Source organism: Lepisosteus platostomus, chromosome 11, assembly GCF_059453375.1.
Source record: "Lepisosteus platostomus isolate fLepPlt1 chromosome 11, fLepPlt1.hap1, whole genome shotgun sequence".
In the NCBI taxonomy this organism is placed as follows: domain Eukaryota; kingdom Metazoa; phylum Chordata; class Actinopteri; order Semionotiformes; family Lepisosteidae; genus Lepisosteus; species Lepisosteus platostomus.
Window position 1 is genome coordinate 38,763,639 of NC_142621.1, and position 14,139 is coordinate 38,777,777.

Here is a 14,139-nt window from a genome sequence, read left to right on the forward strand (position 1 = left end):
GCAATTTAAACAAGGTGTCATTTTAACTGTTTTATTTCCTTTTGGAAGGATAAATAAGTTGAGCATATTTAACATAACCCACGTTTTTGTTAGTCAGGGGTGGTAGCCATTTCATTTTATGTTATCAGTAGTTAACAAAATGTTTAAGGCTTATCAGCTATGTTAAATTCTTTGTTATTCACCTATTAGATTTGTATACTACCTTAACTACTGTTGATACTGTGCTTTTGCTTGTGTTGAAACCTGTCTGCTAAGGGCAGATTCATAATGAAGCATGATGTGCCCTGTGAACTTGTATTTGTTTCTCTTCTCAGGCAAACGCAAAGCACTGAAGTTAAATTTTGCCAATCCACCAATTAAATCAACTGCAAGATTTACTCTCAACACTGCAGGAGCCCCTTTTCAGAATCCACATATGTAAGTAGAGCAACTTAGTCAGGCCTCTCAAGTGATGCGTGCTACTCAAAAGAAGAAACTGTTTATTGTCCTTTTTAGGTTGGAATACGTAATACGTAAGGTTGGAATGAATAATTTAAAAGCATAACTATCTTTTTATATGAGGGAAGTTCTAATCTACCAAAGATGCATGCCATTTATGGTAGGTCAGTACTTTGCTAAAATGCCCTAGCATATTTTGTAAGTTTTTTGAATGAATGTTTGTATCTTGTTATAATGCCAAATGCAGATTTTGCTTTAATCAGCGTCCTACACATGGATTAAAAAAAAACAGGTATTAAGTGAATCGCCTGCTTCGAAACTAGTCTAATATGTCACCTCTGTTTCTGATTTAGTGCAGGGTCCTCTGTGAGTTTTGTAATTGTAGCTGCAATATAAATGAACTTCTAAGACATGAGAAGGGTGCTGTATTTATTTTAACAGCTGCTATGTTAGTACATCCCCTTCCCAGTCAGCCTATCATCAGATTTATTATAGTGGGTAAGAAGTCATTCCTAGAGAAAACATAAATCAATCAGATAACTTACTGTTTATCTTAGAGAAAAACGGCCATTGCCTTGCAGCCACTATATTTACGAATGGGATTGAGGATTGAATTATAATACAGGGCAGATTTTTTTAATGCCTAAAATGGTGGTAGTGAATTTTTAAAGAGATATGCAGATACATAAAGCCAAGTCCACCTCTTTTTGTTGTTCGTAATTACTCTGTAAAACAAAGACATTAATCTGATAATTTCATGATATTTTTGAAGAGTCATTAGATACATTCTTGTGTAAAATAGTCATTTTTGAGTGTAGTTCATAGTTATCTTAAGCATTTGAGAAAATGCATTAAGAACACATTTAAACCTTTTTTCTCTGCTGCCTTTTATTTTATACATTGATTATGCATAATATTGTGCATAAATTCCCTTGTATGTTGCAAGCTGACTGATGTGGCAAAACAAGTTGAACCATAACATAAGTCAGCAGTCAAAATGACAGATTCTTCTGGGCCAGTTCACATACTCTGTAAGGAAAGCAGAAGTACTATAAGAACATAAAAAATGCAATGTTGGATGTTTTAGAAAACTAAAATTTAGTTGTGGAACAAAAAAAAGGTGTATTTGACATGACATTCATAATTTTAACATACTGCTTTTGGGGAAAGAAAACAAAACAACCTTACCTTTCTTTTCAAACTTTTGATGCCAACAGAATTTCAAGTGTTCCTTTCCCTTTCTGAAGCAGTACAGAACACATTCCTTTATATGTGTAAGTTGTATTTATTTTAGATCAGTTGTTTCCCAAAATCTATATCAGTGTATTTTGGCTTTAGAGTTCTGTTTTAAGTTTAAGACTTAACCTACAGTATATTTAGGCACCCTAATGAGTGTTTTGTTAATTTGTTCTAGAAATGAATCAAACAATTTCATGGTTCATAAATACTCCTGCCACCATGTAAAATGTTTAAGGAGGAGATCCATTAATTCATCTAATTCCTAAGAATTTTCTCCTTAATCATTTAATCCAATGTGCAGCAGCATAAAAGGATCAATTGAATAATCTTCATTAGTCTAATTCAGTGAGCCAGAAGTGATTTTATTTGGTGTACATTAATTTAAATATCAAAGGAAGCTTGCAAAATGATGACTACTGTGAGTCATAGGACTTTATAGTACTAGAAATCTTTCACATGGGAGCCTACCATAAAGTGGTATCAAAAGGGGTTTGTTACATAAAGTTGCTGATTTTTAAAGGAGACTATGTTTATGGGAAATTATATTATCTTTTTGGCAATGTAAGTTTGAATTCTATAAACTATCAGTCACCCTAGAACATGCACACATTTCTGTCACTGAAGCTTGAATTACTCTTTAAGGTTTTAAAGGTATAGCTACTCTAGAACACTCACAGTAGGGAAACTTACTATAGCGGTGAGGTATATTATTTCTGGGAGGTTGAAAATCATCTGTGCTTCAATACCACTTCAAACGTTTATGGTGCCAGTCTGTTGGTTACAAAGATTTTGATTTTTGCAAGTTACAAAGAATAATTTTCTTTTTAAAAAAGAGTTTCTACCAGTACTGTTCTTTTCCTACTGTACAAACAATTTCCATGGGCTGATGCTGTTTCTTACTGAAACTATAAAGGGACATTACATGTATTTTCATTCTAAAGGTAAAATTATCTTAAATAAGCCTTTTGGGTAGAGGTTTACCGATGGTTTTAAAGAGTAACACATAATGGGACATGAAGCATTTTATTTCCAGCTATGTGTACATTTTATTTGCAAACTAAACATCTGTTATTGTGCTTTTTCCCCCCCAAAGTGTGATCCACTTACAATATTTATTAAAACCCCAGAATAAACCCCTTTTCAAACAGGCACTTGGAATTAGTGGACCGAAACAAATCACTGTATTGAGAAATCTAAGCACTCTGGGGCAATACAACTTGATATAACATCACCGGCCACACTGGTCACTTTGAGCTCATATAGCGCCCTCTGGTGTGTGCTGTCATTGTCCGTGGAAATGTTTGTTTGTGGCTCTTTTGTACCCAATCACATCCTGTGGTGCAGTTGACAAAGTACCATTGCTTGAATAGCCCATCAAAATGTATTAGCCTTAATATCTTTATATAATTAAACTACACAGTTCAGTTGAGTTCCAAGCAAACACTTAGTGTTAAGTAACAATTGAATCCAGGAGTCTGCAACCATGGTCCTAGCGATCCATGGTGTACTCTGGTTTTTATCTGAACCAGTTGAAACAGAGATATAAGTGACTTAATTGGATCAATCAGTTGCTTAATTAGAATGACTTAATCTGCTTTCCAGATTTCTTATTACTGACCATTTGACCAAAGACTACTTATAAAACCTGCTGGGTTAACTTCAGGACTAGTTTCAGACCCCTGCTTTTTCATTACCTGACAGATTAAAGTATACAATAAGAGCATAGAATAAAGAGCATAAAGTCCATTATGAGAGAGATGGCATGTTTTGAAAAAGGCAGTTCTTCTAAATGGAGTGGATAGAATACTGTATGGATACTGCTTTCAATGTGTAGTATTATAGAGCCCTGAAGAAGGCTCCACGGCCGAAACGTTGTGTTCTTTCTTCTTTTTTTTCAGCATGGAATAAACCTATTGTTCCTTTGCATTATAGAGCCCTGCTGTTTATAAACTGTTCCAAAAGTGTACATACTGCTAGAACACACATATAAGCATTTACCATTATTTGTTCAGGAGCCCACAATTCAAGTACTGTGCATGCACTTATATCTTCTGTTGTAATGGAATTTGCTGTATAGCTCCTTTCTTTTTTTGAACACACATAAGTTAAAACTACCATGATGTGGAATTGTGCTGTACTGTACATGTTAATATAGTGCTTTGTGTGAATGAGTGGTTTTGTTATTCTGCTGTTAATGCATTAGCCCTTAGGCAAAGCAATTAGCGACAACTTACTGAATTCTACAAACACAAACTACTGCCAACTAACCTGTGGCATCAAAAACAGAATAACTACATATTTTAATACAGTGGCATTGCCTCATGTTGGCACAAAAACAAAGAATTATATAGAATTATACGCAGTTTAGCTTCTGTGTGTTTCCTTTGTGGAAAATGAGCCATTCTGTTGCAGTACTTCTCATTTTCTTTGATGATGAAAGATTTAAAAAAGAAAGCGGGACACACTTGAGAAATTTCAATGACAAAGAGGGTTTTATGTGAATACATATGCTGATGAAGTCTAAGCAATAATTGAACTCCTTTCTTTATAAATGCCACTTTTTTCTTATGACCAAAAGTGTGCTGCTTGAGAAAAAGGATGTTGGTTTCTGCCAGTGCAAGAGAGAATCGGCACTATCAAAATGCTTCCATTTAATGTGTATAATGTCAGGGTTCATTTTGGCTTTGTCCAATTGTGTGGTTATTAGACTTTAATGACTTAAAAGACCTTGCAGATACCAAACAGATATTTACCTTGTCTTTTGAAGAATTGTTTTCATATCTCTTTTTTTATCCAGAGAGAGGCTGCGAACACACAGTATTGAATCTTCAGGAAAACTGAAGATCTCTCCTGAGCAGCACTGGGATTTCACCGCAGAAGACCTGAAGGATCTGGGAGAAATCGGACGGGGAGCCTATGGGTCTGTCAACAAAATGGTGCACAAACCAAGTGGACAGATAATGGCAGTTAAAGTAATCATTCCATCTTATTATCTCAGACTCAACCTTTTTTCCCCACTGATTAAAAGAGGCTATTCAATGCAAACTTTTGGATTTCAATTGTTTCTAAGGAGTGCTGTGTTTAACATGATGTAGTTTAGAACATGTTTTAAGAAAATGTAATCATTAGAACTTTTATTCTGGTTGTTTGCTTTTGTTGGTTGTTAAAATAAACTTATTATTAAGCAGTTTAAAAACACATGCTAATGATTAAGGCTGATGTAAAGAATGACACATAGTTTAATCTTTGTGTTCAAGTCCATTTCAGACATCTCTCTCTTTATATATTTATATGTCTTGTTCTCTGGCGAAAGACATTAAAAATGCAACAAGTAGCATTTGTTGTATTTTTAATGACTCTCAGTATACATACACAGTTAGAAGGAGACTGGAGTTTGTGTATTATTGATAAAAAAAGGATAGATACTAAAGAATTGCCTAAGTTAGGAGTTTTGACACTTTGGTGCAATTGCTTTTGTGACAATTACATAACTTCCCAGAATGAAAATGCACATTTATTTTACTGGAGCTTAAAAGAAAGATCTAACAAGCTACTAAAGCAGTAGAAATGCTCTTCATTGATTAAACTACTTAAATTAATATAGCAATAAGTTAACCCCCATTCATAACATCCTTCAACACTCACTAATATTTACTTCTATATTAACTTTATTTGCAAAATTTCAATGATTTATTTTATACATAAAATACTATTAGATGTGGTGTTATGAAAAAGGAGAAAATTGGGAACTGACCGAGCAGATAAATCAGTAAGTAAAATAAATGATTGTAACCCCTAACTTGTGAAGTGTTTGCCAAGATTATATCCGCAAGGTTGGTACAGAGGCACGTGAGTTCTTTGTTCTGGGGCACAATTTTGGTGAAAAGAGTAATAATTTAATAACACTTGGTTAAGCAAGTATTTAATAAAAATGGCAGTGACACACACTAAACTACACACGACGTGAACATATACACTTTGTTCAAATTTACATTAAGGTATCCTAGAGGCCTGACATCCTAACCAGCCATAAAACCCTAGAACATTACCAGGTATTCAGCTCCTAAATAATGCTTGTCCAAAATAGGATAAAGCTGTCTTCTAAACTAAGTAGAATACAACCTGTGGTTAAATCCATCTCCCCGAATGCCACCAAGTGAATGGGAACCTCTCTTTTCTAAAATGCACTCACTAACCAGGAGAGTCTGTTTTTAACTGAGATTTTTCAAAAAGGAAACCAGAGTTCCCTAAAACACAGAATAGCAAGCAATATAATAACAAGGTTAAAATACTTAGCTTCAATCAGATCATCCTGGGTAATCTGGAACAAGGAACTTTCATCTCTCTTGTATCTCCTTTCCTTCCCCCCCCTACCTTGTCCTTCATCTTCTTATACTTAATCATTTACCCAGAACTGATTTAAGGTAAGCAAAGGAAAACTTTGATTGCTTTGATCACTGAATCTGGACCCCCTACATCTCACCATTAGATTTTCCTTCTAGCTTTGAAGTTGGAAATGTTTACACTGCCAGGTGTTACACATTTTATCTAGATTTTTGGAGTTACTGTAGCTATAGTCACCTATAACTGTGACAATATAAAAATACCTCATTAAATGTGATCATTTTACATTTTGAATTGGTCAAAACAGGCTTTTGAACTGCGTTTGAAAAATTCTAACCTTTTCCATGCCACTGCTACAGAGTTTTGAGTTTTGTCATGCTACACCATGTTTGCTTTCACATAAATGCATGTTTTGTTTAGATTGTTAAATGCTATTTTAATACTTGGGTGTGCACACAGCACAACAGTTAAGGATTTGAAACCAATGGGAAAATTGATGACCATAACACATCTTTGAAGAAAGTAGAATTATGTGTCACAAATCCTTGAAAATGTTGAAAAAAACTAAAATGTGTATATATTCTGTTTAAAAGCTTTTAGGTACTGTAACGGACGATGCAGTCCATATCTGCTCTTTGCCTCAATGAAAATGAAGATGATGCTGATAAAATGCTTTTTGTTTACATGGTATTCCACAGGGATTTACAGTTCATTTTTTGTTGCTATTACAGAGGATTCGATCGACTGTAGACGAAAAGGAACAGAAGCAGCTGCTAATGGACTTGGATGTAGTAATGAGGAGTAGTGATTGTCCATATATTGTTCAGTTTTATGGAGCTCTTTTCAGAGAGGTGAGGCTCCTGTCTTGTGTATGAAATCATTAAAGAGGTAACTTAAAATTTATTTGTATAATAAACTGACAGTTATTAAAAGTTTCTTTTAGATTTAGCCCTATAATATTGTTTACCATAGAACCTTGTGTCTATTTTATTGAGGTAAAAGCATAGAATATTGCACTTGACCCTTTATTCCACTGGTTTTTAGTTTAACCGTGACTGTTAAACCATATGTGTTTAACATATGGTCAACGGAATGGAGAAATTTCTGAAAACTTGATTGTTGGAAAGTATTAATAACAAAAATGCCTTGAGGTTACTTGATGAGATAAACAGAACACACAATAAGTTAGGTCACTTAAAAATCCCTTGGTAGTAAAATTCAGGATTGTGCGGTCGTTTTCGTAAGGTGGCCATAAGATGTGTAGGAATTTTTTTGTAGCTTGTCTTATTTCTGCATGATGATTAAAATAGTTTACTAGGGTGGTAATGTTCTATGTTCTGCATTTTTTCTTTTAGGGTGACTGTTGGATCTGCATGGAACTCATGTCTACCTCGTTCGACAAATTCTACAAATATGTGTATTCTGTTTTAGATGATGTGATTCCAGAGGAAATTTTAGGCAAAATAACATTAGCTGTAAGTTAATAAATACTATCCCTCTGTACTGTCAGTTCTTGTGGGTCATTTCCTGTAATATACAGATTCACTAATTCTTATTTCTTGATAACTTGCCAGTTCTAGACCTATTTTGCTCTTGACCAATGTATATTATTTTTTTAGACTGTGAAAGCACTTAACCACTTAAAGGAAAACTTGAAAATAATTCACAGAGGTAAGTTTCTTTCATAAAGGTTTGTAAATAATGAAAGTCTTTCAGTACTTTTAAGAAAGCTATTACTAGAAATCTAGAATGTATTATGAAAATGTTTTTATACTATAGCCTCAGTAAATATGTTCTTATTTCTAATCCATGCTGCGAATTGTTTTGCACCCTTAGGCATGAATTCTTTAAAATGATTTAAACCTTTATTGAAAAATTTGTTAAAAATTGAAGAAATGTATGGGTTGAAACGGAAGTTCAAATTTGTCTGCACTAACACTAAGGCTCAGTTTTGTTATGAACATTTATGTGGTTCAGTCAATAATTTTAATTAAACCATTTTATGTTTTGTTGCTCTGTTTCAGACATTAAGCCTTCCAATATTCTCCTGGACAGAAATGGCAACATTAAGCTCTGTGATTTTGGCATTAGCGGCCAGCTTGTGGACTCCATTGCCAAAACTAGAGATGCAGGGTGTAGACCTTACATGGCGGTAAGGCCACAGTGGGGAAAGGAGAGTCTGTGTACTAATTTTGAATTGGATAAAACATGTGATTGGAAAGTCTTCTGTTGCACATCTCAGTATCCATTACAGAGTCTTATGATTTCTGTGTATTACAACTGGCAACTTACTGATGCCTTTTTAAAAGGCATTGCAAACTGGTCTGAAAGATAGCACTAGATTTTTGCCCAGTTAAAACTGTCAAGAAAAATGTGATTGTGTAAAGGTCTTTGGTGTAGTTTTTATCAACTGTTCACTTTAAAAATTAAGGGCTCACCTTCAGTGACAGAAAGTAAAGTAAACCCTTTTCAAATATTTTAATTTGGACATGGCAGAAATCCAAGATGCCAGAGTGCCAACAAAGCAGACTTTTTTTGGATAGAAGGACAGCTCATTCCAAAGGTTAACACAAAAAAGCTAAAGGAACGTGACCTCTGCCCCTCCAATGCACCACTTACTACAGATAATAACACACTACTTAATTCAATTAAATGTATGGTATCAATATTGGTAGTATCAATACCATTTTCTTCACCACCCTGAAAATACTGAGGCATGCTCTCTGTCAAGGAATTTATATAGTCTTACAGGGTTCTTCCCCAGTCTTCTATTGGCTATCTTACCAACTGTGATTTTTTATGTACATATCTTTAAAAAATTATCCAAGAGCAGCCCGGACAAATGTAGGGTGACTGAGATCAGACAACCTTGCTGACCGTAAAGCTGCTCTGCTCCATGGTTTATGGTGCACAGACTGCACATTATTCTGGATATGCCTTCAAATGTTCTAGCTACAAAGGGGGTTGAATATCCTCTTGAATACTGAACTCTTTCTGCTTTGTGATAAGAATAACATGTCAGGTGTATGCTCAGTTGGTTGATCATAATCAATTTTGCGTTCAGCATTTACAAAGACTCTGGGTCCAGCTTTAACTGACACCAGGTTATTCCTCTCATCAGCAGCCTGCTTTGTTCATCCCACTAGTTTTCCATGCTGCTGAAAGAGAGTGTCTTTTCCTTTCTGTTATGCTGTTGTTCATTTTAGCATGCTTTCTTGCTGGGTTTTTGACATGCGGTATCATTGCCTCAGGGTTCCCTCCTGTTGTATTCTGTATTGGTTTTTTTAATTGCAACAAGCCTGGCCTGGATTCTTGGATTTTATGGTGGACTAGAATGTTTCCGAACTCAGAATTTTTCATTCTCTACTAAACACCATACGAAAATCCATATGATATCGCAGATTAAAATAAGACGTTTTAAAATCTTGGTGTATTTTTACTGTATTGCTGTATTTAGATACTTGTAAGAATTCCGATCTGTAATGTGTACAAAAAATGTAATTTGTTCACGGCCTTACAGACCTCTAAACTGCTGGTCAAGCAGTTGTTTTACCTCAGAGCTTAGTCACTGAGATAGTATTTTTTTCCAGGCTTGTTGACTCTTGTCTGGAGTCCCCTCTCTTTCCATGCTTAGTTTGGTAGTACTCTTGACAATGCAGGGCTTCTCCAGCTCTTGTAACTCAGACTCATTCATATGTCTTTCAGAATGAAGTAGTTTGGTTGTTCCCAGAGCAGTGAGCTCATAACAGAGGAATGTGAACCACATCAGTGTGTCTCTAGCTTCCCATTTCTAATGTGAAAATAGCAGTCTTGTCTAGGACTTGGCTACTGTTCTAAGTACAAAAAATAAAATTGGACTGGTTTTGCCACTTAGATTTAATTTTAATGTCTATTTTAAAGTGACATTTTTCTTAAAAAGGAAATTTGTTTTCATTGCATTCTTATTGTTTTATCACTCTTGATTTGTTTGTAATTTTGTTATATTTTTTCTACATTAATCTGTAAATGAGATTAACTGACCATACCTATTGAATTTGCAGACTGACCTAATTATCTTAAAGTTTACACAATGATTATTTTTGAAGTAAGCATTATTTTTGAATATTTTGAGAGAGCATATGTTAATCATTACCTGTAGAGTACCTGTTCTTTGTGAGATAAGGAGCCTTTCTGAAATGCCAATCCTGTGAGTGTGAGCAGACATTCGGTAACTTAAATTCATTTTAATTAACAATTACTGTGTTTAAACCTGTTTGTGTGAAGGGCATAGGACGAATATGGCAATTAATTCTGAAAGCCATATAATATGACTTACTCTAGTAGTTGCAGAGTAATGTTGTATACACATACCACAGAATTTGTCGTGTTAATCTGCTGTACTGAAAATTTACATACCTTTAACCTCCTAATTTTCAAAGTAAAATATTTCAGAAACAAGTAGAAAGACGTTCAATTTGTGTGTCATGCTTCAAATAAATGTAGGTTTATTTAGTCTGTGTGAAGGAACAAAGCCTTAGCTGGTCCTGTGCTGCTGCAGCTAACCTATGATGGATTTAATACTGTCAGACTTGCAGTGTCACAGAGAAGGCAGTTGAAACTTAGCCTGTGGGATCCAAACAGGGCTATAGATTTAGTTTGTGCAGACATGACCTAAGATTGGAGTGTAACTCTTTGAGCGTGGGTCTGTTCAGGCTGATGTAATGCTCTAAGATTAGCTGCCAGAGGTCCCACACTGAGAATGACATCATTGCCTAATTTCAGCTCATGAATGAGTGAGAGGAGGTAGTTTCTCAGCCTGCATCACTGGAGTATTTGGATGACATCATTGGCATCCCTTTGATTCAGTAGATTTTACTCAGCGCTTAGGTATTTCATGAATTATTCTTTACGATGGTGATGTAACATTTGTAAACCAAAGCCCTGCCACATTTTACAGCTACAGCTGTTTAATTATATCAGAAGACAGGACTAAATGTGTGTGTTTTTTAACCCATGAAGCAGGTCTTAACCCAGATGTACACTTGCTAAAATGCACATTAAAGTGGTTTGATAATCTACTTTTAAAGGTGCTACAAAAAAGAACATTTCTTATAATTATTATTGTTGTCATTATCATTTAAATTTGAGTTTTTGTCCATTCTTCAAGATTTCTTCTAAATCGGATATTTTTAACAATATAAGAAGAGTTACAAACTAATGTTTGGTCTATTTTGTTTGGTTACTAGTAGATAATTAATCCAACCATTTCTTGAAAGAAGTCAAAATACTGTTTTCAACAAAATAACTAGTTTATTTCAGCCTACCTCAACCCTTTGTATGAAAACATCCTTTATGTACTCAGAACACTTCCTTCCACGTATGGCAGGGCTCAGTATGTTTCACTGCTGATTCTGAACAAGTCCATTGAGTAGATGTCTTTAGAATTTTGAATATTCAAATATTTTGTTTCGTTCTTAGTCTTCAGTTCCAACCTAAAAGAGATTCAGTTCTATTAGCCTGTCGGTATAGGAGATTTCATTTTGCCCCTGTATCATGTTGCTCTTTCCTGGACTTATTCCATAGTGTCCATCAGTCCATTATCCAATACAGGGTCCTGGGGGGTGCCAGTGCCTATATTGGCAAATTAAAGGCACAAGATGGTATACACTCTGAATTAGGGCACATTACCCAGACACACTCACACTCACATGAGGGTCAATTTTCCCACAAGCCAATTAACCTACCAGTATATCTTGGGGAGAAAACACACTCCACACAATAACAACCCAAGAATTAACCCCAGGTCCTTAGTGCTGCGAGCCAGCGATACCAACCACTGCGCCACCGTGTGATCCTCGTTCCGGAGCACTAGTATTTTTATGTGTTGACTGGAGTTGCACTTCTTAATTGTAAACAAGGACTTATAAAGTCAGTACCTGGATAGGAGACCCCCTGGGAAAAAATAAGGTTGCTGCTGGAAGAGGTGTTAGTGTGGCCAGCAGGCCAGCGCTCACCCTGCGGTCCATGTGGGTCCTAATGCCCCAGTATAGTGACGGGGACATTATACTGTAAACAGGCGCCGTCCTTCGGATGAGACGTAAAACCGAGGTCCTGACTCTCTGTGGTCATTTAAAATCCCAGGGCGTTTCTCGAAAAGAGTAGGGGTGTAACCCCGGCGTCCTGGCCAAATTTCCCATTGGCCCCTACCAATCATGGTCTCCTAATAATCCCCATCTATGAATTGGTTTCATTACTCTGCTCTCCTCCCCACTGATAGCTGATGTGTGGTGAGCGTTCTGGCGCACTATGGCTGCCGTCGCATCATCCAGGTGGTGGTGGAGGGGAGTCCCCATTACCTGTAAAGCGCTTTGAGTGGAGTGTCCAGAAAAGCGCTATATAAGTGTAAGCTATTATTATTATTATTATTATTATTATTATTATTATTATTATTATTATTATTATTATTATAAAGGTGCCTTTTACAATTATAAGATAACTTGCTTTAAATTCTGTGCCTAATGTTATTTGCCTTTTATTTTTTTCCATAGATTGTCTAGGAAATAATGTAACAACATATACACCATTGTTATACACACACAAACATTAATTTTCAGATGTGGTTTTGTTAGGAATAGCGTTTTATTTTTTTGACGTTTGTGCTACCTGCATGTAACACTTGTCTACATCTAAAAGTAATCTGACAGGTTTTCTGGGATCATCTGCAAACGTCTCTAAACCTCATAATTGATATAAATTATTAATAGTATTGGTCTTAATACAGACCTTAGTAGTTTAATTAGTGGAGTATCACCCAAATGTGAACATTTAGCTCCTTATCTATCCATTAACTGGTTCTCACTCCAATCATGCATTATTTTGAATGTCTTCTGTGTGTAATTTGAGAAGTAGTCTTTTTCTGAAGAATTTTCTGACAACCTGAATATAATTAAAAAATCTTATTGATGGTGCTTGTTCAAATAGCCCTTACATGTTAGGCCTACTGTTTTTAGATCTACACTGATTATCCCCAGATAACCAATTTCCATCTAAAATGATCCTCTGGACATGTCACAGTTACCATTTCCATACTTTTACATGTAATAGATGAAGGATATATTAGTCTAAAATGAATTGGTTCAGGTTAGTCGCGATTTGTATGGATGGGTGCTACATTTTCAATTTTGCAATTCTCCAGTTCGTTGGATATCATCAGGCCCTCGAGTTTTATCTTCAGTGCTTCTTGTGCATTTGACACTTGTCCCTTCTATGGTAATACTGTTAATGTAGAACTATGTATTTCCTCAGCCTGAGTTGGTTGATGCCTGCTGTTGATTTCTTCTTTAGTAAACAATATGTGAAATATTCATGTAATCAGAATATTTTTATTGTACACATGATAAATTCTGTAGATGAATCTCTCATTTATAATTGAATGCAGTTAACTCAGAGCTTATTTTCTTGCTTTTTAGCATGTTTTACAATATTCAATTGTAGTGCATATTGAAATAATGGTCTTTGGCGCCAAAGGTGGCTAAAGTGGTCTTGTCTGTTTTTCCTGTATAACATCACCAACCTTCTGACATAAAATAAGTGTTGCGTTCGCACATGTGAATTAAGCACCTAATGATACACAAGGCCACACTATCAGAATCCTTGTGATTCTCATTTGTGTGTATGTGTTTTGATACATATGTATTACTCCAACAAAGTTGAACATTTAAATAGTACAGGACCTTCTTCAATTGACATTTTTCAATTGATGTTTCACTGTAAGCAATAAAGGGAAATGTGTTGATTTTCTTTCATCAGTTAACACTGTTCTGAACAAGGTATATATGAAATATTAATTCATATAATATGATACTTTTCAAGTGGTTTGTAAATGTGATATCAGATGAGCTAATGTAATTCTTAAAGGTTCTTAATTCCTACACTTGCAGATTCTGTTCAAGTGAGATCCTGCTTGGAAAATATCAGTCCTCAAATATTTGTGGCTTTTTTTGGAGGTCATCCAGCACATGAGATCATATTGTGGAAGGACTGTGAGATGAAATTAGTCTGGATTTTCCCTTTGCTTCCAAGGCTGCTGATATTTTTATAAATCCAAAATATCAGATACTTTCTAAAAATTCTGAATCT

At 35.3% G+C, this 14,139-nt stretch overlaps 1 protein-coding gene across 5 annotated transcripts in view; it reads left to right on the forward strand.

The window, feature by feature from the left end:
• Positions 1-14,139, forward strand: part of map2k4a (mitogen-activated protein kinase kinase 4a) — a 42,925-nt gene that overhangs the window by 21,989 nt on the left and 6,797 nt on the right. For 4 of the 5 annotated variants that reach the window (XM_088599611.1, XM_088599612.1, XM_088599615.1 and 1 more), the window contains 6 exons: positions 315-417; positions 4,475-4,649; positions 6,753-6,872; positions 7,377-7,496; positions 7,641-7,692; positions 8,046-8,173. In XM_088599611.1, the coding sequence (XP_088455737.1) occupies positions 315-417; positions 4,475-4,649; positions 6,753-6,872; positions 7,377-7,496; positions 7,641-7,692; positions 8,046-8,173 (698 nt within the window). The remainder of the gene's footprint in view (positions 1-314; positions 418-4,474; positions 4,650-6,752; positions 6,873-7,376; positions 7,497-7,640; positions 7,693-8,045; positions 8,174-14,139) is intronic. The other variant, XM_088599613.1, reaches the window with a different exon arrangement.